Source organism: Manis pentadactyla, chromosome 3 (genome assembly GCF_030020395.1).
Source record: "Manis pentadactyla isolate mManPen7 chromosome 3, mManPen7.hap1, whole genome shotgun sequence".
Taxonomy (NCBI): domain Eukaryota; kingdom Metazoa; phylum Chordata; class Mammalia; order Pholidota; family Manidae; genus Manis; species Manis pentadactyla.
Window position 1 is genome coordinate 146,318,919 of NC_080021.1, and position 25,498 is coordinate 146,344,416.

Here is a 25,498-nt window from a genome sequence, read left to right on the forward strand (position 1 = left end):
ACCAGAAGCTCCCTGACATTATCCAGGGAACACAAATCTAAATCACATTGGCATATAGTGAGAGAAGCCCTCACACTGCAGGCTTTTGTCAAAAGCCTGCTCTATTTGTGTTCACCTTGAGAGACCAAATAATCCCTAATCTTGCGTCACTGACGTCCTCTCTAAGGAGTTCAGTAGATCAGACACCATGAAATTTCTGTTCCAAATTTTTGTTCCACACAGACCCATAAATCCAAAATATATGAATTAATTGGCTTTTGAGTATGTGTTAGGGTTTACTTCTAACTTCATGCTTAGATTTTTAATTTAAAAATGCACGAGGAATTCAAATGTTGAATTTAAGATGCAAATGTAATTTCAGAAGTAGGTTAGCATATCCCCCTGATTTAGGGCTGAATCCTTCTTGAAGAGATTCCTTGCTAAAACATTCCTCACTGATTAGCCACACACTTGAACTCCTGGTAGTGTTTGCTCTGACTCTTGAAGCCATCCTGACTTTGTTGTTTATCTGACGATTAAAAGGAGCATAAGCCTACTGCAGGCGTTTGAAGGCAGACACCGGCATTGTATGGTGAAAACACTGGGTTCAGTTCTACCTTGGATAGAGTTCACTGTGCCCCCCACCACCTCTGGGGCTTTGACCTAGCAAGCCTCACTTGCCTCAGCTGCTGGTGTTGACCGCTAGTCTCCATGTTTGCTCCTATATTGTGAAATTCTTTGATGCTGTGCAGTAGACTGCCTTCATCTGGGAAACCATCCTATCCTGTGCAGTCAAATGAAAGCCTAGCACCCCAAAATTTACCTGGAAATGTAAGGAACAGAGAGATTATTATCTACATGGTTAAATTACTAAAAATGCTCTCTTGAGCTCAGAACAGAGCGCTTATCTTGAATATGCTTGCTGTTTTTTTAAAGAGTGACTAATAATATGGAGTGTCATTTTTTCACTTGCGTGACATATTTCCTTCTATTTTTGTTTTGTTATTTAATGAACCATATCTCTTAATAACCTTTTGCAAGACTAAAACAAACATAAAACCCTGCATTTGTTTTTCACAGTGAACTCGGCTGATAATAAGATGCAGGTCTTTATGATTCCTTTTTCAGAATGCTTGATTGGCTGTTACTGAGACAGACTCTGATATGCTTAACCATCTCTAACCTTCAGTAGAGATACGGTAGGGAATGGGCTCATCGCACCTGTTTGCCAGGTACTCACTCTGCCTGAAGGGCAAAGTGGATGTGGAAGACACTTTGTGAGGTTCACTTTGTCAGTTCTCTGCTTGTTTACATTTTGGCCAAGTGTTTGCACTTTCCATAGTTTGATTTCCCCTTTCCCAAGTTTCCTCAGGATGATGTCCCCAGCTGAGACCAGGGGTGCTTTTACTATAGAACAGGGATTGGCAAACTCACAGGCCAAATTCAGCCTGCACTTGTTTTTATAAATAAAGTTTTATTGCAACACAGTCCAGCAGCTCCTGTGTTTATACGTTGTCTATATCTGGCTTTGTGCCCAGTAGCAGAGTTGAATGTTGCAACAGAGACTGTATGGCCCACAAAGCCTTAAATATTTACTGTTTTTACTCCCTCCAGAAAATATAGTGAGCCCCTCCTATAGAAGAGTACTGAATATTAAAGCCAACTAGTTTTCTATTTCCACTCCCACCATTTAGATAGATCTGCCTTAGGACTGTGATGCTCTGCATTCACCTAGATATAAGTCTGAGAGTCCTGAGAGAGGGATGGCCTGCATCCATCAGCAATACTCCATAAATGTTGCTTTGCACACAAAATTTTTTCTAGGAAGTAAGCATCAGAGAGTTCTAGATTGTATTCCTTGGCAGTACCTCTAAATGCCATGCAAAGAAGGTCTAAAGATGCTGTAAGTGACCACAAAAGCTCATTGAGTCGACTTGGCTCTGAGAGCAAGGATTGGGTCTCATACGTCCTGGCTTCCGTCTCGTCATAGTGCTTGGTGCAGCTGGTTCAGCCGAGTGAGATCAGATTTAACAATTGAACCAAAGGTAAGACTGAAGACTGACAGGGTTTTGTAAGAAGCCTGATAGGACATGTACCTGACTAAGACCACTCCACCTCCACTCACAAGAGAGCCTGGGAACCTTGCCTTCTCCAGGTAACCATTAAGGTCATTCAAGTTCATCTGTTTCAACTCTCCCCCTGCCACATGGTCTTTGAACTCTGATAAGCCAAAGCTGATGTTCCTGTTATCAGTGTGGCTTCTCAATTTAAAGTCATAAATTTAATTTTGATCTATAATTACTTCAGTTAGTTTAGTGTGACCACCACCTTGGACTTGATCATCCTGGCCAGAGTGCAAGTTCTGACGCTACAGATCCAATAATCCAAGTTGAAGTGACATGAGCATGAGAGACCTGCTCTAATCAGTGACCTTCTGCGGCTGGCTGACTCTTGGCCACAATCACTGGACGCTGTCTCCTGACCACATCATATCCACATTGGTATGGTGATTCAGAGCATTTCCAGCTCCAGAGCCAGAGGACCAGCCCCTCGAGGGCAGGACTCATGGCTTTTTCCCCAGTGTGGGTCCTGCACCGGCTGAGCTGTCAGGGTCGGCTTTTAGGGAAAGCTGTCACATGAGTGAGCAGTGAAAGAATAAGTCAATTCTGTGTCTTTCCCAGTCTCTTCCATGTCTCTTCTCTGCCTGTTCAAGTCCCGTTTTGTCCCCACTTCACACTATTCTCCAGTGACCATGGTTCATAATCATCTCTCCCTCCCTATTGCATTCATACTTAGCAGCTCACAATTTGGCACTTAATTATTTCTTAATTGATTCATCTGGGCTATCTTTGCTTCCCAGGTAGCCTGATGTCCCTAAAGGCAAAGAATATATATATCTTAAGTATTTTGTACCAGCACCTTGTGTCAACCCCCTACCAACACACGAGAATTGAACATAGAACAAATTTTCAATAACTATGTGTAATGAACTGAACTAAGCACTGCCATTCCATTCTAAGACAGATTAGGATTAAAAGCAGTCTTCTCATGTTTTCTTGATATGTTTTAGAAGCATAAAAATTGTGTCAAAATTAGTCAACAGCTTTGAAAGTTATTATGAAAGATGAATAAATTAACAAACCCCAACAGACAAATTAAAACAGGCCTGTTCCTTCCCTTCTTTTCTTTCTTTATTTCTGTCTTGCTTTCTCTGGCTATTTTGTTTTTGTTTTTAACTACCAGGTCAGGTTATAAACTTGAGCAACAGACATGAGAATCCATCTCTGTGACCCAAGCCCAGCCCTGGCATTTGCCTGACAGACACACAGTTGCCCAGCCTGTTCCCTATCTGACAAGGGTGGTCTCCTTATGTTAGACATTCAGATCAACTAACCATTTAGTAAGTTGCATAAGGTACTGAAATTATTTACCAAATGCAGTGATAAGATCTTCTTATGAGGTATTTAATTGACTTCTAAAAATCTGATTTGCTGGGTTAGTTAAGTCCCTTGTAGAAGGAAAATTGAAATGCATGGTTTCTTAGATTTTTATCCCACAGAATATCCTCCCTTGAGTAGTTTTCATAAACCATGAGATTGTCACCTACCTGCTATCATGGCATGATCTTTGTTTAAAACCTGGAATTTTGTATTGGGAACAGACAGCTTCTTATGAGCAAACTCCCTGTAAATGCTGCATCTCCTGGAACTCTGACCGTAGTGGAGTGCCGCGTGTTACAAAGGAAGGAGGAAAGTTGATTTGTACTCCACAAAATGAGCTCTTCAGGAGATGGAAGTGTTTGTGTAATGAGTAATCCCATGAAGCCAAGCTGCCTAACCAGGTACCAGCCAGGTTTGTTCCAGGGGCAGGATCTGCTGGAGGAGGGACGACCTTGGATGGGTCTTGGCACCATAGCCTGTACTTACCTTGCCCCTCCAGATGGCAGTTTTGCAGAACTATTATTGTTCCGTCCATTTTTTTCCTTAAGTTTACTTTGACAATTTCTTTTACTTGTCTCCTTTGAATCCTTGTGGTCACATAGCAACTGTGAATAACCCTGAGTTTCTGGCTTCTCTTTAGCTTTCACTGCTTTTGACAGTGTCAAATAAGATCACATGACACGATCTAGCTTTCAGCTCCCCCAACACTATGCATCTCACAATGAGGTCTTCGTAATTTTTTGTAATGAAGTTGACCTAGTTTCTCTAACCTTCTTTTCAATAATTAAAAATGTGAAATTCTACCCAGAGTCATTTTCTGTGCCAGAGCTTCATCTTAATACCTGACTTGAACTGCAGATGTGTTAGAAATGCAGCCACCTGATGGGAGGCACTTATATAGGAGTTAAAGAACTCTAGCAATAACCTCACTGCATGCTACATTAAATGCTCCAAGGTGCTGCATTAATTTGTTTTACTATGTTTGGTTGGATTTGTACCAAATGTCAGAGGTTTCTTTTTCCACTTACCACCTACAGGTATGTCTCCTCTTTTGGTATAATTGCTGAAGGTTGTATGCCTATAACTTTCATTCAATTATATGAACCATAGCCATAATGTGATATAGTCTACCTGCTGAGTCATCTCTAAATTATATTCATGTTTCCTTCATTAAAAACTCACTTGAATTTCTAATTTCTGTGCTATATTTGGTTTAGATTTCAAATACCCTTCTAGTCATAGGTGGTAGTGTTTTTTTTCTTTTTAGTTGTAAAACAATTCATTAAAAGTAAGTATTCATTACATATCAAATTGGAGCATAAATTAGATGGTCAACTTAAAACTGTTATTGACAAACTATTGTCAAAACTAAGGATCATTTGGAATCTATTTTCAAACCATATTCAAGAAAAAAAATGCCATATTTAGTTTGGTTTGAGGATACCGTTTTAGTGATGTTTAAGCTTTTCTCAAAGATTTTTGATTATTTAAAACTATCCCATTTCTGAATTTTATTTTTTTCTGCAGCCAGAAGTCATCCTAAAGTTAAACGTATAAAGAATTTAGCAGTTACAAGGTGTAATTATAAATTAATGGGCATGATTTCCCTAAGTCTTTCATGCAAATCAGTCACACTGCAGAAGGATGTTTTGTGGATAATCACCAGAAATTAGAGGCAGTTCAAACATTTTCCCAGAAAATGACTCTGTCCAAAATATACAAACATTCATTCTGCCCCTAATAAACCTTGCCATCTCTTCTCTGCATAGAACCTTTTTCTTCCCACAAGCTGGTAAACTTGTGGGCAGAGATCATGTCCTGGGAATCTCATATCCTTAGCACCTGCCAGAATATCATGTCAAAATATGTTAAATTGCAGATGACCCTGCATTTTTCTCATGGTAGGAGAGGAACTGTTGAAATTTTCCTACACAGGTCTCTTTGTTGCCTGGCTTTTCACTGAAAACCATCAGAAATCTGTTTCCTGCATTGAAGAGATTGTGTCAGGATTGTCCCTTAGTAAGGCTCCATTTGCCCTGGATTAGAGCAAATTCCAAGGCCTGAAAGCTTGATCTTGACAGGCATGAAAGGGATATACAAATTCTATCCTTCTGTGGCCAGGACCTAAAGACGAGCAGGAAGCGCATCTTCTAAATGAAGTTAAACATATGAGGCCTTTCCTCTCTGTGCCGTCTTCACATTCATCAGAGGCATTTTAATTCAGAATTTAGTTCTTACATAACGCAGGCCAGTAATAGTCCAGCGAGGTAATTACATAAAGATAGGTAGCTAACCAGCCCCCCACCCCGCCCCATGCCACACTCCTTCCTTTTCTCCTAGAAGATGAAACCTGCCCGTCTAAGCACTACAGCATTTTCCATGACATAGTTTTAATTCGGGTTATATGTTAAGTACCTGCTGTGTCTAGGCCCTCAGCTAAGTGTTGCTGACCAGCCATGGACAGATGTTGCCATGGTCTCTGAGCCCACCAAATGCAAGTCCTAACTGGGCAAATATTTGTGGGCAACTGTTGAGTTTTGGATTTGTTTGCATTTCTTCTTTTTCATCAAGATTATCAAGTTATCAGTTGTTAAATGTCTCAAAGCAATGGCAAGTTATTAAATCCCCATGGATGGATTGGCGTAAAATGAATCTAATCAATTCAGTCAGCCATTTTCTAGCATATTCTTAAACATGTCTTGTCTCCTACGCAGTTAAATAAACCCCATGTATACCATGGGAGCTTTCTGTGCCTGACATCAGGAGACAGCTCCTGCCAGCCACTTGTTACACATACATTGCCGTGGAAATGTACCTTGTGCCTGTCACCATAGCAACTGTGCGAGTGACCTCAGCAGCCACTCAGAATCATTCCTACAAAACAAATTACAGCTATAATTAACTCTCTGAATTTACTCTGCAATATGAATTTGTTCAGACCTTGGTGTTTCTTTGTAAAAGGTTAAATGAATGGAATCATCTGGCATGAACCCATCCCCCTCATTCACCAAAGTTTTTCCTCAGAATGGGAGATGCTTCCATGGCCAGCACAGTTCAGTGAAGAGGTTATTCCATTACCTTTTCTCTGAATATGACAACAATCGACAAATGAGGGTGGGCTAGTTTTATCATGCCAAAACTCCCATTTCTAAGGGAATAGAGTGGCTTTTTGCCCTCAGCAAAAGTGAAATCCAGAAAGTGCTGTGAGTCCCTCCCCTTCCTGGAAGCCCAGGGCTCCGCAGACTCCCTCAGGCAACTGTCTGGCACCGGCCTCTCCTTGGCAGTAAATCTCCTTGGCATGGCTTGGTTCACCTCCACGTTTTACCTGCTTCACAGATTCTCTGCACCACATCTTCAGTCCTGGTGCAGCTTTAAGCCACCCCAGATCTTCCTCTAGGAGAAAGTAGTTTGTCTTCCGTTTGGTCAAGGATGGTTTATTGTTTGCATTTTCTTTTTCTGGCCTTGGTTTGGGGTGTTGGGGTTTGGCTTGGGTTCTAGATGATGTATGTTGCTACTAGCAGACCTCAATATTTTCCTTTCATCTTTTTTCCTTTGACCACTCCAAATCCTTTAGCCCTCACCATCTACCCCGGGGCAAAGCAAAAAGAATGTCAAGCAAGAACAGTAGTTCATTTTCAAGTTAATCTGAAATATATGGAACATCTTTAATGGCCATTTCCTTGCCATGAAATCTGTAGATGCCTAGGCACCCAGCAGACAGGACAGCAAGCGCTCAGTACAAGTTTGTCAGTATTCTATCCACGATACTGACATGGAGCAGGAGCAGAACGAAAATAAAGAGGGAAAAATACTCTTGCAAGGATGAATGTGTTACACATTCAGCTAGTATTTCAGTAGCTCCCTGGGTTTATGGAAACACCACTGATAATATTTTTAGGGCAGCCTGTAAGCCCTCGGAAGTGGTTTTCCAGTCGCAGGGTGAACCTGGATTCTGTCCTACCCACACTAGTCTTTCAGAGAGCTTAGTTCACCCTCCTAGATTGGAGAGAGCCTGGCAAGGTTCCTGCTGTGCAGTGTGACAGGTAATTTCCTACTTGATGTGCTAGTTCTTTTCAGTTTTCCTGTGCAAATACGCATCTCTGTTTAAAAGGGGAATGGCAATGAGTAGTCCGTTTAGTTCATCCAAGAAAGACAGAGCTACTATTTCTCCTCACCACAGGAACATGACAGTACCTTGTGTACAAGAATTAACAACCCTCTGTCTGACCCCTGTGTATGTTGCTAAGTGAGTAGAAATGGTTTCTTGGGCAGTGTAGTTCTGAATCAGCTTGCCAGTGTAAATTGGAAGTTCTGTGATTCCTCTGAGTTACATTTTTATATAGGGTAGTTAAATAAGTGGTGATCTTGTGGGTTTCAAAAGGTAAGTTCATTTCAAGCTTTTCAAATCAAGGAGCTAATAAATCAGGAAACTCCATCTATACAAAGTAGCCAGTTGATTTTGCACTTAAGGTGTGGTGAGCTGGTTTATCTGTAGAATGAGATACAGACCAGCTCTCAGGGGACTTATTAACCCCCTCAGACAACTCCCAAGACCTGCCTAAGTTGACTAAAAGTTGCGGTCCAGCCCAGTTTTGTATTTCCTTCCTGCCTTTCATACTTATATTCTCCCAGCCAATTTTATAATAATGGAAAGTATCAGGCTGGTTCCTATCAGTCACTAGAGAACTGATTGCCAGCTAGAGAATCATTGATGTATTTGGGGGAAGGCCACTAGAACACCAATTAGTTAGTTAGGAATTTCCAGGTTGATACTTTTTTTTGTCTTAAAAAATTGACACACCTCCAAAAAGTCATTAATTTTATTTCTTTGTTAAAGTCAGACTTAGCTCTACTATGTTATGATTCATGAATCTTGGAGACTTATCCTAATATTTATTTTCAGTACCCAGTTTCAAGTTAAATAATATCATTAATATGGAAACACCAGTGTAAGAATGGTACTTAAAAAATGCCAAAACTAAACCTGAGCAACGGAATTCCACCCATCCATCCAGCAAATATTCAGTAAGTACTATCTGCCAGGCGCTCCTTTAGGTACTAGGGCAGGAATAACAAGAGGTAAGACAAATTCCTTTCCCTAGGGAGGTCACATAGACTGAGTATTTGTGGTCTTGCTGAGTTATCACCATGTTCCACACCAGACTGTCTCTTGTACATGGGCATTAATTTGTTAAGGATCTAACCCATTCCAATTAAATTAATAGTTCCACCTTTTCATTTAAGTCTTATTCACACATTAGTTACTTTGGGTATATACTTTGTAGTTGCGTGTTTTGTTTTGTTTTTTAGAAAGTTTATAATCTCTATATCTATCTATCTATCTGTCTATTTTTGGTATCATTAATGTACAATTACATGAGCAGCTGTGGTTGTATTTTGAAACCCTGTCTGTGCTCTACCCTCAAGGGAAGCAAAGTAACTTTGAAATCATTTGGGTGCTGCACAAAGCTGTCATTTTCACCTGTTTGCCATCAGTTATGTCCAATTATGTCATTCACAAAGTTGTGGATTATTTTTTGCAGTTTGAGAGAATGAAAAGTGAATGGAATATAACATTTTTGAAATCACAGCATAGTACTAACAGAGACTATATGTGTGGGGGCCAGAGGTTAGGGTTGGGAGAAGTGGCACAGGCAGTTTCTTCGTGGCGACAGAACAATTATGTATCCTGACAATGGAGGTGATCGCACGGATCTATACATGTAATAAAATTTCATAGAAATATAGCCCCCCCCAAAATAGGTGTGTTTGTGTGTGTACATGTGCAAAGACAGTAAAACCTAATAAGAATTGTAGTTAGTATATTGGATCAAGTCAATTTCCCGGTTTTGATAATGTACTATGGTTACACTGGGGGAATTCAATGATAGAATGAAGGGGAATTCTCTGTAGTCTTTTTGCAACTTATTGTGAGTCTTAAATTATTTCTAATAATAAGAATTTTTTTAAAGGAATGGAGAGATTATATAAGCAGATAAATAGTTGACTCTAAACACTGAGGGGTATCTGATCTTAGACATTATTACCTCAGGAACTAGAAATCCCATGGCTTCACATTAATCAAGAATGACTTAGGCTTTGGACAGAATTTAGGACATGGTATGCTACTGTCCTCTCTTTGGGGAATAAGGGAATACATTCCAGGAAAAGACTCTGCTGTTCTGCAAAAAGGCAAAAAGAAAAAGAAAGAAAGAGACAGAGACAGAGAGAGACAGAGAAAGAAGAAAGGAAGGAAGGAGGGAGAGAGGGAGGGAGGGAGGTCAGGAAAAGAAAGCAAGGAAAGGAAGAAGGAAAAGAAAGCCTCCTTACCTCAAGTGTAACTCTTTTATCTGTTCATTTATACAAACAAGATTTGTATAAGTATTCTTAAAATTATTTGCTTTAAACTCCTCCTTTACTCCCAGATGTGCTACACAAGTAGACAGTCAGAATTTCCTGTCTTACCCCCGTACTGTTTGTACGGGTTCTCATGGGAAGTAAGCGAAGAAGCGACAGGTGTGGAGCAGGTAATCCACAGTTGGGGCACCTTGTTCTGCCTAATGGAAGGCTGGCTTTATCTTTTACTTCCCAAGCTTCTCTACCACTTTCTGACATCCTTCCCTCTCTCCACGTCTCTGTGCTGAGTCACTGCCCTTCCCTCTCCATGGGCAGATCGGGCGTGATGGTGTCACTGACATTCTCCTGTGTCTTCCCTCCTCCAGCTATCTTAATGACTTGGACCGCGTTGCTGACCCTGCCTACCTGCCTACACAGCAAGACGTGCTTAGAGTTCGAGTCCCCACCACAGGGATCATCGAGTACCCCTTTGACTTACAAAGTGTCATTTTCAGGTAGTAACCAAGTCCATAACACCCACTTCCCAGCTTTTGTGCCTTGAGTAACTTGGTGACCTCTGTAAATATTGAAATTGTGTAGACTTTAAAACAATACCAGCTTTATTCCAATTATTATCATTAAATACACAAATAATGAGTCCTGGAAAGAGGAAGTGGGGGAAAGGTACAGGCAGGTTTCTCGTTTCATTTTACATCACCAAGAAATTTACAAAGTCTTAGTTTGCTGGTGGTCAAACAAAGTCCGTTACTCAAGCATTGGTCCTGTCTATAATCGTGGGGATATCATTTTACCTCTGGAAGCAGTGGATATATTTTTAGATTTATTTAAAATACAAATGATCTTATGACCCTGTTAATAATGGAAATTGGGTGCTGTCAGAAGCTCTCCTGTTGTTTCCTCCAAATTCTCTGATAATCAGTGCAAAATTTTCCAGTAGCAATAAAAACATGGAATGTTTTATATTTCTAAAATAAGTTGTTTGAAAACTTTCAAAATACCCAATTTTGGAAATGGATTGATTAACCTGGTTCCAATTGACCTGGGAAATAGAACAAAAATGTGTAACTTCCTCCCTCACTGCTTGTATTCTGTCTGGGTCATACTTAAGCAGAAGTATACTAATTAATTTTCTTAAGATGAGAAAAAAAATAATAAACAATACGGATGTATTTTCCATTTCATCTCTTATTACACAGTCACTCAGTTGTACTTTTAGTTATAATACAAACCACATGGTGCTTTGAGGAATGAAGCCACATGGACATATCTTTGAGCATGGAGAGCTGAGTTCCTTGGGAGAGTCCATACCACTGAAGAAACCACGTGCAGTATGAGGTTGCAAAGTAGGAGTTCTGTAGCTCCTACCATGTCACTGCTGAGCAGGCCCTCTATTGTTCCTGCCAAAGCCCTGTGCACTGTGTGTTTTACCCTGATTGGTCTCTGCCCCAGTGGTTGCATCTGGCTGCCATACTGCTATGTCAATAGGAAAGATCCATGAAGTTGGATGACATTTTGGAAATATTTTTGAGCCTTATTTTTTTCATCTATAAGATGGTTGTGTTAGATGATCACCAAGGCCCCTTACAGCTCCAGTATTCTGGATTACTTAAGTTTTGAGTTCATAGCGTTTAGAGATCTTTAATTCAAGACACCCAAATTTCCTTCCTCTTTTAACCATGTGACACTGTATTTTCAGAAAACATGGCAGTTCATGGAGATTTTTATCTTGTCATTGCTTTATAGTTAGTGAATTCTGAAACTGTGTTACCGTTTTATCTTGTTTTTCCTGTATTTTTTGCACTAGCTTTTCAAGGACCTTTTTTGCCACTACACTAAAAGTAATGACTAGAAGAATAATTCTCTGCCACCATCAAAGCATCTTGTAGGGCTTAGTATGACAGGATCTCAGGTAAATGAGAAGGATACTATTCACTTGGCTTCAGGAACGAGCTGGCATTTTAGTATTTCTCAAGACCTGAGAATCCTAGTTTTGATGTGCATAGTTCCTAGGTCTCCTTGGATCCCTTGTTTTGCCCCTCGAATATCTCTGCCATGCCTTAGAAAATTGTCTAGAGGCAATTGCTAAAGGAGTCTTGATTTCTTAGTTTAGGTTTAAGGCTTGGAGGCCTGCCTTAAAGAAAACACCAGGAGCCCTGCTGTCAAACTTTTTTACCTAAAACTTCCTTCTCTGAAAATAATTCCATCCTGCAAACATTGTGCACATTTTAGCCATTTTATAGATTCAACAATTTGAAGAAACTTGGATCCAGTGCCAAATATCGCTGGATCTTTTCATATATACATTATCCTTCAAATTAACTGATGTCAGTATTGTTTGGTGAGCGTAACTCAACACAGAGTTGATGTGTTAACAACAATTCCTTGAAATAATTCAGATGATGGCCTCTGTGGCATCCTGATGTGTTATACTCTTCACCTGTAGCACATCAGCAAGTTGGTTTGTCTATAAGGCTAACTGCACCCTGTTACCCAACATGACTGTACTTGTCCCAAATTATTTGCCAGTATTGGAAGCACAAAACAGTTCAAAATGCTAACCCTTCTGATGAAGGATCGGTGGAGTTGTGTTTGCCTTTATTGAAGCATCACACACCCCCACACTGAAATGTACAGCATCTTACATCTTTTAAACATATTTGCAGTCATTTCTAGCATCCTTGAGAAGTCCTTGAGGCTCTTCATTCCCATTTCATAGGAAAAGAAACTGAAGTCAGTATTTGCCATTAAAGCTTAACACAACACATTTTGTTTCTGACTCTTCCTTGCTTGATTAAATAAAACACCATTTTACTTGGTTTGGCCCAGGATTTTTTTTTTTATTTTAGAAAGTTACAATTTTCATACATATCAGGTAACTGCCTAATAACCAATTTGTTACCTAGAATGCCTTTGTATTGATTAAGTAACAAAATTAGTAGATGTTCAATAAGTATTAATTGAATTGACTTGGATGACCATTCTCTTTAAATAAAGAGTATTTTTCCCATCTTGATAAGTAAAGCAATGTTTTTTATGTCGATATTTTTTCTTTATATGTTATTAATATCAATATTGTTAACCTTGCAGAATGGTCGATGTAGGGGGCCAAAGGTCAGAGAGAAGAAAATGGATACACTGCTTTGAAAATGTCACCTCTATCATGTTTCTAGTAGCGCTTAGTGAATATGATCAAGTTCTCGTGGAGTCGGACAATGAGGTGAGTGCTCTTCAGCCAGGCAATGGTTCATCCTTGGAATATCTGGTATAAATAAATGGTAGGGTGTAGGGTGTGGGGTATGGGCTAAACTGACTTCACTGCTTTCTTGATTACTGATTTGGGTATTTTTTAAGTAACCAGAAATAACCCTATGGCACCATAGGTTAACTCAGAACAGTAAGCTTTCCTCAGATGTATGAGCAGGTCTTTGTGGTCAGGTCTGATGAGACCTCATTCGATAATTTTAACACTATGCAGAGGCTCTGAAAGTGCAAGTAACGTGGAAATCCCTAGACTAATCATCACATCCTTTTATAGTCTTCTTCCAACAGAAAGGAGTTGGGAGTGTTGGAGTGAATCAGCTTTTGTTTTGTTTTCATTTTGTTTAAATCATTGTGCGTGTGAGATGGGTGGGTCCCAAAGAGTACTCAAAACCTCCCTTGGCAAATGTGAGAGATTTGCAGCTGGGCTCTAAATCAATTTATTGTGGCGCCGAGAAGTGTCTTGGTGACTCGGCCTTTCTGCTCCTGGAGAATTCTATAGGCAACTGTGTAATTCGGCTCCACAAGCTGTGAGTGAGCGGAAAAGTCTCCTTGATATGCCTGCCTGGAGAACCGAGCTAGTACTGTAATCTCCTCCCATTGCAGAAAGTCCAAAGAGGATAAGAACAGATTTTGAGGTTGATAAAGGCAGGGTGATGAGTCAGAGTTGATTATGGAGAATAATTAAGGAGCATAGAAAACTGACTGAGCTGGGGTTCAGTGTGTGTGTTGGGGGAATGGAGAGGCCACCTCTGATAACCTGTTAGAGGCTGAGATTGCAGACTGACGTGTATGCCAATAGTAAGTATTAAATATCCTTATAGGATATTCAATATCTTACATAAATAAAGATAAGGAAGTGAGATATCCTTAATAGATTAAAATGAGATCTGGCATATTAAAATATACTTTTAATACTGAACATTTTTTAGTACACAAGAATTCTGACTTCTTGGTCCTTTTAAATATTTGATTCTTCTGCAAGTTGTAATGTCTCCATTAAAATACATATCCAGCTCTCCATAGCATTTCCTAGGATAAAAGAGTGCAGGAACCAAAATCCCATAGAACTGAGTTACCTATTCATGAACTTCAGGATTTTTCCTGGGTTATAAGTATATGGAACTCTGAATCAAAGAATTTATTTTTAAGAATGAAGTTTATCAGTCATTTGCCCTCTCTAGCTATAATGCAAAGGGCCTGAAAAGCAGGCTAGGATGTATGAAAATCAGTTATCAAAATTTGAGTTAAGCTATTGCCATCAGAATTTCAGCTACCCTATTTCTGTATGTATTTCTGTCTTCATCTGTATCAGAGTCTGTTTGTTGTTCTGCAGTCCTTGGATGTAATATTTTAATCAGATTCCATATTTTGGAAGCAGATCTACAACAAATTTTTGATCTCTTTGAATGTTGCATCAAGATAAAAAAGTATTTTGAGGGCTTGTGCACTGTGTGCTGGGTATACCAGGGTAGCTAAAGAGATACAAAAATGGGAGGGAAGTCAACTTGGCTCTAAAAGACCTCATAAAAGGGGTATGCTTTTGTTAGACTAGAAGGTATTGGATAGTTAGGCCACCGTTTCTCTGCTTTAGTTTGCTGTCCAATAAAATAAGACAGTTATCAACCGCACAGAAGACCTAAGGTGTACACATCATTTTATTTCTTATGTCACTGTTTACATTATAGTTAGAGAAAAAGTGTTTATGAGTACACATTTTATCGAGATGAATGCATTATTCTGATAAAGAAATGTATGTTGTGATTTAATAGTGATCAATCTACCACTTTAAATTTTGAAAACGAAATGGATTCCTTAGGCAACTCATCAGCTAATCTAGCATGTTAGGCCCGTTCTTGATTTCTCTGGACATTACAGATCATTTATTTCATTTTTCACCTGATGTTGCTCATGGATAGCAAGTTTTGGTATAAAAATATGTTATTTTATATCAGTTAGAATAAGATATGACTGTTTTGATTATCAGCTACTATAATTAAAATTTCTATACTAAGTTACCATTCAGTATATAGGCACTACATACATCTAAAAACATTTACCCAGTTTCTTTGATTTATATGGTGATGCATTATGCTACAAATTAAAAGAGTAAATAATATTTTTTCATTAAGACTCCCTAATCACTTGTATTTTTGAAACCTAACTTGTAATTCTGTGAAATGAAAGTCATATTATGGTGTTTTTTTCTCAGACCTCAAGTCCAGTCTGATGGTGATTTTGGAGATGATCTTCAGCATAATAGGAAAAATACTTCTCATTGATTACTTCTCCCATGTTAGCCACAGCCATCACTTTTAGTAATTAGGAAACACTGTCAAAAGTATTTTTTAATATCAAGATAAAGTCACATTATACCTTTCTTTCCCACTATACTAGTATATGAAAATATCATTGTCTGTTTACTTTCCTAAATCATTAAGGAAATTCAGAACTGTAGAATACTACCTTCCCCAAATATTCTGGTTTTGGGGAGACAAAGCTGAAATAAATTCCTAAAATGATCTGATGTTCATAACTTTAATCCATAGCAGAATTTGTTGTACCTCCCTTGGTACATATTTGTGAGAAAAACCTGAGAATGGATTGTGACGGCTTCCCTTTCTATCCTGGGGAACTATACGAAACACACTGCAGACCTCTGGCAAAAGCAACTGGGTATTTATGTTAGGGGGGAGCGTTGTGTATTTTCCTCGGTTCTTGTCCCTGTTGCAATAAAGAATTGAAGGGCAGAGACACAGTAGTGAAGCAGAGTAAAAGTTTTATTTAAAGTTACTTAAAGAGAGAAAAAGTACAGGCCACCTCAGGAAGGAGAGGCACCCTGAAAAGTTGGAGAAAGTTTAAGGTTAAATGACTGGGAAAAAAAGTTACGCACTTAGAAAGTGCAGGCAACCGTAGAGAGAGGAGCACACTGAAAGGTTGGGGGTTCCCCCTTTTTAGGATTTTTCAGGAATGTGACAAAGGGCTAGGGGTGTGGACTTGTTAAAGTGGTATCAGTCTTCCAGGTATTTCTGTACAATTAGCTTAACACAAGAAATTCACTTTTCTGGTCCCCTCCCAGGATAGCAGCTTCCTGGTTTAGGAGCATATCAATCAAGATCACCTGCCCTTCCTCCAAGGTGGACTGAGTTATTGTGTTTGTTAAAGAGTAAGTTAAGAATCTTACTTCTTAACTTCCTGGATATTAAAATGCATCTTATCTGTAAGATGGAATCCTCCTGTCTTTATTATGCTGTTTATAGGTGGGCCTTTTAGCAGGCTAGAGTAAATCTTACAATGCATGATCTAATTGACAGGATGAAGACATGGGCTGTGCTCAGACACTTTTCCTTTTTGAGGAATACTCACACATTCAAGGCCAAGTTGCTCCTGACCTTTTGAGCTTTAACTGATTAACTCATTAACTCTGAGTCTTTTCTGGCTTTCTAGTTTTAACTGGTTAACTCTGAGTCCTTTCTAGTGGGCTTACTGACCTTATTCTCCTTCCACCCTACTCGTATCTATTTTCCTGCCTAACATTTAGATGAATGTTTTGCTTTTAATACTTCCAAACTTTATTGATCTTCAAAATCATATACAAATCTGCTCATCTGTCTGGAGTCTCAGCCCTCCTGGAGTTTGGGGAATGAGTTTATTATTTTTTCTCCAGAGAAGGAAATGTATTATCAGATAGTGGGCAGGAATAATCAGTGTAGTAGAGCTGATTTGCATATTCCTTTGCTCTCTTATTTTCCTTGTGATAACACATCAACACAGAGCCATCTATTTATTACACTCCAATCCTTCTTGAATGTTATTATTTAAATGCCCCTGGAAGCCCAGCAAACCCAATAAGACATCCACAGAGTGTAGTTCAGTTTATCAATGTGTATCCAAATTCTGTCTTTTAGTCTTTATTTTTCTGGTTTTCCGTTATATGAATATCCGAGCACTAATGCAAAGATGCTTGCTCAAACACTGACTCATGTTCGTCTTACAGACGAAGCTATAGAATCTCAAAGATTCTTTTCCTTTTCCTCCTCCACTTCCTTTTGAATGTGTGCTTCTAACATGTATTAATCCTTCTGAAATGGTCACGAACAATTATGTTTTAGTTTTATGTTCAGTTTTATTAAAATATCAGTTTTATTAAAATAGTGCCCCAGGCCCTCCTCTGAACCAAGATGGATTCCCATAAACATTTGTCCTTCAAACCCGATTTTGGTTTGCTCAATTGATTTACCAAATAGAAAGGAAAAGGAAGGAGTAGGCATTTATGAAATAAGCACTTCATGCCTATTCAAAACGTGCTTAAACCATTGCTCACTTGAATCTAACCTGCTGACCTCCCAGTAAAGCGGGAAGGTCAGGTTTGCTGGTATGTACATAACAGTGAGGTCACAGGAATGGAGAGATCAAAGCCCCGGGCCAGGGGCACCAGGTGCCATCCCCTGCCTCTCTAGACCAGCTTGCTTTCCCCTCTTCCACAGTATCTTCCAGAAGTGACAGTGTTTTGAGACAAACTCAGAGAAAAAGCAAGACGGGTTATTAAAGGTAACCCAGATCATGAAAGTGGAATGAAAATCCTGCGCTTGCAGGAAGGGATTAAAATACCTCTTCTCTAAGCTCTTCTATTCACAGATAACAGTAGACCAGCCAGAGGTCGTTTACTGGAATTCGGAGTTCCTGTATTGCTCATTTGATTTTGAACCATCTTAAAACAAATAGTCTGAAATATGCACTTCCTTTGGCTATTTCTCCTCTACTAGGTTTTAAAACGAAGCCATTTTTGAGGTTATTCAACTACAACCAAAGCCCGAACATTCTCTCAAAGTGTGAAACATGTACTTTGTTCTGCTCTAGAAACTCCAAGTAAGCTTTGGGAATTTTCTTCAGATAAAATTCAGATTTGGCAGGGAAACTAACTAAAAATTGAAGAGGAAAAAAAGATTAAGATTCCAAAGGAAAGATCTGAAGGAAACTTACAAGTAGTTAAAAGGAAGGGCTTAGGTTCAGATATTCGGTCCCAATAGCAGTGACTCACCCTCGTTTACGGACTCTTATAATCAGATGATGAAATCAGAAGCTATGTCTTGCTCCTTAGCCTTTGGTGTACTCATCTCGGATTCATGGCCCGATTAACAAGGATATTCCTGAAGGACGCCCTACTTTTTTATATTTAACCCCTTTCCTGTTTCCTCATTCTTTGCTCTTTTTTAGCCACTTGGCCTTTTTCTAAAATCCTTCTCTCAACCCTTTGATCTTTGGCTTTTCTGTTTCCTCACTATTATAATCCTCAGTCTCTTTCTTTGAACTACTTGAAGGAAGCTAGGAAGAAGTTTTCTAATCACCACTTATGAGTTTGAATCAGAGACGTACTCTTAGTGCTGGTAGGGGTGTGGGGAAGAGGGCTCACAAGGGCTCACGTGGACTACTCTGTGTGAATGTATATTGGGAATCTTTTAGAGACTATTTGAATCCATACCAGTATAATCTATGCAAGTGTCCTTTTTTAAAGATGAATTACAGTATATGAAAAGAGCAGATTGCATAGTACTATATGTAGTATAATCTGATTTTCTGTAATTACATATGGATAATTATTATAGAGAAGGTTGTTAGCCCCTCCCAAAAGAAAAGAATTTGCAAAGTTTTCTACCACTACCAAAGTATGCACAGTGATTGTTGTTTTTCTAGGTGATAGTGTTACAAATAATAACTGAAATGATAAATTTTTTGGAAAGATCAATATTTCAGATTGGAATTTGAGCTTTGCCATTTAGCAATTTTGACAATTTTTCCTTTGGATTATTATCTTTCTAACAGTTCCCTACATTCTTTGGATGTGAACCTTTTGCCATGTGTACTACAAATATCTTCTTCCACTCTGTAGCTTGCCATTTATTCTCTGAATGATGTCCTTTATGAACAGAAGTTGTGAATTTAATATAATAAAATTTATCAAAATTTTCTTTTATGGCTATGTGTGTGTGTGTATGTGCACACGCACATGTGCATATATGCACACACAGTAGGATAAAATATATCACCTGGAAAATTCAGTCAAGCATCTCACAGCAGCCAAGAAAAGGAGGTAGTCATGATCTATTAAAAAATTCATTGTATCTTTGAAACCAGTCGAAACCTCAACTGGTACTGAGCCTGAGAACCTAGTCCTGCAACTTCATAAAGAGATGCTATAGGGGATAATAAATTCTATCCACAGTAATATACCTCTAGGAAACCACACAGAAGAACTTGTAAGGGCTGTTATGTAAACTTCCTTCAGTGTACGTTGGTGCCATAACATCAAAGTTTGTGATGGGCCAATACTGTGTGGTCTGAACACATAGCTTCATGTAAGAATAAAACTGAGACTAGCTAAGGAACTGGGTTTTTCTTGCTTTTGTAAACTAGTTCAGTGATACAGGAGAGTATAAAAGTATAAAGAACTTAAAAATTTTGAAATATTTGCTTTAAATCTTTATTTCCATAGAAATAAAGTGATACAGATACCATTAAGACCTTGTGTAACCTTCCCTGATTCATTTCTCTCCCTCCCTAGAAGTCACTGGGGTCAAGTTGTCCATTTCTCATTCCTAAGCATATTTTTTTACTTTTTCTCTTATGTATGAGTGAATAAGCAATATGCAGTATTAGATTCTAAATATTGTACATGATTATAAATTTTATTTAAATGGCTTCATTTTGCAATGTGTTTTTTTTTTCACTCAGTATTGTTTTTGAGGTTCTTTTTTTTTCTTTACATGTTGCAACTCATGACTCTAAATCATTTATTCAGACCACCATCTAGTTCTATTATGGGAATGTGCCCTACTGTATTTCACATGTTTCTCAGACAGTCATCTTGTTTGTAACGTTGACTACCTTCTCCTGTCCTTGCCTTTTCTGAGTTGTCTTTGTTTTGATTGATACACAACTTGAAACATATTCAGATGATTAAATTGTTTGCCAGTTACACATGCAGAAACTATCTCTCAGTGCATGGATTGTCTTTTCACTGTTTATTTTACAGAAGAGTTTTAATCTTAATATAGTCAACTCACTCATTTCCTTTATTGGTTGTATTGTATTTTCTTCAAGAATTCTTTTCCTTCCCTTAGAATATGAATATATGTACCTTATTTTCTCTTAAAAGTTACACGTTTTTACTTCTAGGCTTTCTAGACATGTGTAATTGTTTTTCATGTATGATGAGAAGTAAGGATTTAATATTTTATTGCTGTATTTCTTACTGTTCTATTTATTGATAGTAAATCCATCATCCATCTCCACCGATGGTTTACCTTTTTAATTAGGAAATATACACATACACATAAAGAAAAATACACAAATTTTAAAAATGTATATAACACTATTTTATCACTAAGTATCTCTACCCAATCCCCCTGTCAAGAAATAAAAGAGTGAAACTCTGCTCATGCCTCTCCCTTCGGCAGGTAACCACTTACTCCTTACTGTAATTACTTCTTTGCTTTTCTCTTTAGTTTTAATACTTAAATATACATCTCTGAACTCAAGTTTTACTTATGCTTAACTTTTATACCAAGGAAGTCACATAGTGTGTTTTTGAACTTTGTGTAGACAACATGCTGTTGGAACGTTTATATAAATTCTTATGTCTAGCCTCTTTACCTTGACATCACATTTGTAAGGTATTTATATTTTATATAATTCATTCATTTACATTGCCATAACTATATGACTTCTCTTTAATTGATTCCATTGTGTGAAACTATCACAATTTGTTTATTCATTCCACTATTTATAGATGTGTGTTTCCCGTGTAGGGATATAATAAATAATGCTACCATGAATATTCAGGTAAATGTCCATGGTGCACATGGGTACACACTTCTGTTGGATAGGTACTTAGGGGAAGAATTGAGGGCACATAGGGAATACAGGAATACCTCATTTTATTGCCCTCCACAGATAACTGTGTTTTTTTTATTGAAGGCTTGAGCCAAGCAAGTCTATTGGTGTCATTTTTCCAGTAGCATTTGCTTATTCACATTTCTGTGTTACATTTTGGTAATTGTTGCGATATTTCAAACTTTTCATTATTCTGTTTGTTATGGTGATTTGTGATCAGTGATAACGACTTGCTGAATGCTTAAATGGTTAGCATTTTTTAGCAATAAGGTATTTTTTAACTAAGGTTTTTTTTTTTCTTCTGTTAGTAAATGCCAAGATTTTATTTGGAAGTTGTACAGGGTTTATTTCCAAAACAGATTCTAAAAGGTAGGTAATATTGTTGCAGCATCTTTATTTATTTATTTTTTTTGAGAGGGCATCTCTCATATTTATTGATCAAATGGTTGTTAACAACAAAAAAATTCTGTATAGGGGACTCAATGCACAATCATTAATCAATGCCAAGCCTAATTCTCAACAGTCTCCAATCTTCTGAAGGATAACGAACAAGTTCTTACATGGAGAACAAATTCTTACATAGTGAATAAGTTCTTACATGGTGAACAGTGCAAGGGCAGTCATCACAGAAACTTTCGGTTTTGATCACGCATTATGAACCAATCAGGTCAAATATGAATATTCGTTTGATTTTTATACTTGATTTATATGTGAATCCCACTTTCTCCCTTATTATTATTATTATTATTATGTTTAGTAAAATGCTGAAGTGGTAGGAAGATGCAAGATAAAGGTAGAAAACATAGTTTAGTGCTGTAAGAGGGCAAATGTAGATGATCAGGTGTGTGCCTGTAGACTATGTGTTAATCCAAGCTAGACCAGGGCAAGAAAACATCCACTATGCAGAAGATTTATCTCAAAACGGGGGGGGTGAGGTTCTAAGCCTCACCTCTGTTGATACCCAATTTCTCACCTGATGGCCCCCCTGTGACTGTGCCTGTCTTAGGTTTTTCCTCCCTTGAGGAATCTTACCCGTCTCTGGCTAACCAGTCATCTTCCAGGGCCATACAGGGAAATGTAAAGTTGGTAAGTGAGAGACAAGCAATATTCTTTGAAAAGGTTAGCTTTTTACTTCTTTGCAGATTTATGCCCTGTGGCTTCTATTCCCAGCATTTATCTTGAGGTATCTTTACCACTTGGAAGAATTATGATACTCGGTAATTTCGATATGAGGCACGAATTCTACTTAAAGGTTATAATTAGGAAGGAAGAAGAAAAGCTATAGAAGTAGCAAACGGAAGAAAACATGGGAAGATTGATTATTTCTTTGACATATCTTCTTGTAGAGTAACATAAGTGTGTATAGGTTTTAAACTACTAATTAAATTGCGCACACACATTAACATAATAGGAATACAGCTACATAACCAAAGCAGACCTACAACTACCAGCGTTCTCCAGTGAAACCAAGAAAACCAGTTAGGCACCATAGGAATTTGTGAAAACTTATCAATGATATGATGGATATTGTCTAACTGAATTTGAATAGTTTGAGAAAAATCAGACAAATTAAAACAACACATTCCTGGGAACTGTTCACATCCCATATGTTCTTTTAACAGTAGATAGTCTGTAGTCGCAAGATTTTGGAGCGCTGCAACTTGCACTTCTCCTAATTCTTGGTTGAGTTCCGACAGTATAGATCCAGTCAAAGTTGTTGTTTTACTGTATGCACAGGCCAGCTTAGATATCTCCTTCTTCATTCCAATGGCAAGTCCAGGAACCGGTGGGATGAGTGCAGCTACAACTGCAACAGCGCCAGGATCTTTGTTGAAGTTTTTTGATGATCATCTTCTGGAATGACTCTTCAAGAGAATGTTGATGTTGGAAGTTCTTCTTCATATCGTATCTTAATTCGTTTTCTGGGTGGCCAAATTAGGCTTTGATCCTCTGTATAAACACAAACAAACCCTTTGCCCACCCTTTGATATGCCCTTTATATCATCGTGAAGAACTTATTGGAGATCACCACACAGGAACTGCTTTTTTTTTTTTTATAAGAGAAAGGAATATTATCAGAAAAATGTACTTCCATAGCTGATCATCTGACACCCTTTAAATGGTCAAAATTAAGGATATGTAAAGCATACATTAATTGTTGATTTACAGTTAGTTATATCCTATCAGGGACTAATCCCCCTTTTCTTTTTTTTTTTTTTTTTGTTATCCTTAATCTACAATTACATAAAGAATATTATGTTTACTAGGCTCTCCCCTATACCAGGTACACCCCACAAACCCCTTTACAGTCACTGTCCATCAGCATAGCAAAATGTTGTAGAATCACTACTTGTTTTCTGTGTTGTACAGCCCTCCCCTTTCTCCCACCGCCCCCCCCCGTTATGCATGCTAATCATAATACCCCCTTTCTTCTTCCCCCCCTTACCCCTTATCCCTCCATTTTTGGGTTCTGTGATTCTGCTGCTGTTTTGTTCCTTCAGTTTTTCCTTTGTTCTTATACTCCACAGATGAGTGAAATCATTTGGTATTTCTCTTTCTCCGCTTGGCTTATTTCACTGTGCATAATACCCTCTACCTCCGTCCATGTTGTTGCAAATGGTAGGATTTGTTTTCTTCTTATGGCTGAGTAATATTCCATTGTGTATATGTACCACATCTTCTTTATCCATTCATTTACTAATGGACACTTAGGTTGCTTCCAGTTCTTGGCTATTGTAAATAGTGCTGCGATAAACATAGGGGTGCATCTGTCTTTTTCAAACTTAAGTGCTGCTTTCTTAGGGTAAATTCCTAGGAGTGGAATTGCTGGGTCAAATGGTAAGTCTATTTTGAGCATTTTTAGGAACCTCCATACTGCTTTCCAAAATGGTTGAACTAATTTACATTCCCACCAGCAGTGTAGGAGGGTTCCCCTTTCCCCACAGCCTCGCCAACATTTGTTGTTGTTTGTCTTTTGGATGGCAGCCATCCTTACTGGTGTGAGGTGATACCTCATTATGGTTTTAATTTGCATTTCTCTGATAATTAGCGATGTGGAGCATCTTTTCATGTGTCTGTTGGCCATATGTATTTCTTTTTTGGAGAACTGTCTGTTCAGTTCCTCTGCCCATTTTTTAATTGGATTATTTGTTTTTTGTTTGTTGAGGTGGGTGAGCTCTTTATATATTTTGGACGTCAAGCCTTTATCGGATCTGTCATTTACAAATATATTCTCCCATACTGTAGTGTAACTTTTTGTTCTATTTATGGTGTCTTTTGCTGTACAGAAGCTTTTCAGCTTAATATAGTCCCACTTGTTCATTTTTGCCTTTGTTTTCCTTGCCCAGGGAAGATATGTTCAAGAAGAGGTCACTCATGTTTATATCTAAGAGGTTTTTGCCTATGTTTTTTTTAAGAGTTTTATGGTTTCATGACTTACATTCAGGTCTTTGATCCATTTTGAGTTTACTTTTGTATATGGGGTTAGACAATGGTCCAGTTTCATTCTCCTACATGTAGCTGTCCAGTTTTGCCAGCACCATCTGTTGAAGAGACTGTCATTTCCCCATTGTATGTCCATGGCTCCTTTATCAAATATTAATTGACCATATATGTCTGGGTTAATGTCTGGAGTCTCTCTTCTGTTCCACTGGTCTGTGGCTCTGTTCTTGTGCCAGTACCAAATTGTGTTGATTACTATGGCTTTGTAGTAGAGCTTGAAGTTGGGGAGTGAGATCCCCCCTACTTTATTCTTCTTTCTCAGGATTGCTTTGGCTATTCGGGGTCTTTGGTGTTTCCATATAAATTTTTGAATTATTTGTTCCAGTTCATTGAGGAATGTTGCTGGTAATTTGATAGGGATTGCATCAAATCTGTATATTGCTTTGGGCAGGATGGCCATTTTGACGATATTAACTCTTCCTAGTCACGAGCATGGGATGAGTTTCCATTTGTTAGTGTCCCCTTTAATTTCTCGTAAGAGTGACTTGTAGTTTTCAGAGTATAGGTCTTTCACTTCTTTGCTTAGGTTTATTCCTAGGTATTTTATTCTTTTTGATGCAATTGTGAATGAAATTGTTTTCCTGATTTATCTTTCTATTGGTTCATTGTTAGTATATAGGAAAGCCACAGATTTCTGTGTGTTAATTTTGTATCCTGCAACTTTACTGTATTCCGATATCAGTCCTAGTAGTTTTACAGTGGAGTCTTTAGGGTTTTTTATGTACAATATCATGTCATCTGCAAATAGTGACAGTTTAACTTCTTCTTTACCAATCTGGATTCCTTGTATTTTTTTGTTTTGTCTCATTGCCATGGCTAGGACCTCCAGTACTATGTTGAATAACAGTGGGGAGAGTGGGCATCCCTGTCTTGTTCCCGATCTCAGAGGAAAAGCTTTCAGCTTCTTGCTGTTCAATATAATATTGGGTTTATCATATATGGCCTTTATTGTGTTGAGGTACTTGCCCTCTATACCCATTTTGCTGAGAGTTTTTATCATGAATGGATGTTGAACTTTGTCAAATGCTTTTTCAGCATCTATGGAGATGATCATATGGTTTTTGTCTTTC

The 25,498-nt window shown here is 38.2% G+C and overlaps 1 protein-coding gene across 1 annotated transcript in view; it reads left to right on the forward strand.

Moving 5' to 3' along the window:
- The window catches only part of GNAQ (G protein subunit alpha q), a 288,633-nt gene that overhangs the window by 192,992 nt on the left and 70,143 nt on the right, over positions 1–25,498 (forward strand). The window contains exons 4-5 of the mRNA XM_036893477.2: positions 10,142–10,270; positions 12,864–12,993. Of these exons, the coding sequence (XP_036749372.1) occupies positions 10,142–10,270; positions 12,864–12,993 (259 nt within the window). The remainder of the gene's footprint in view (positions 1–10,141; positions 10,271–12,863; positions 12,994–25,498) is intronic.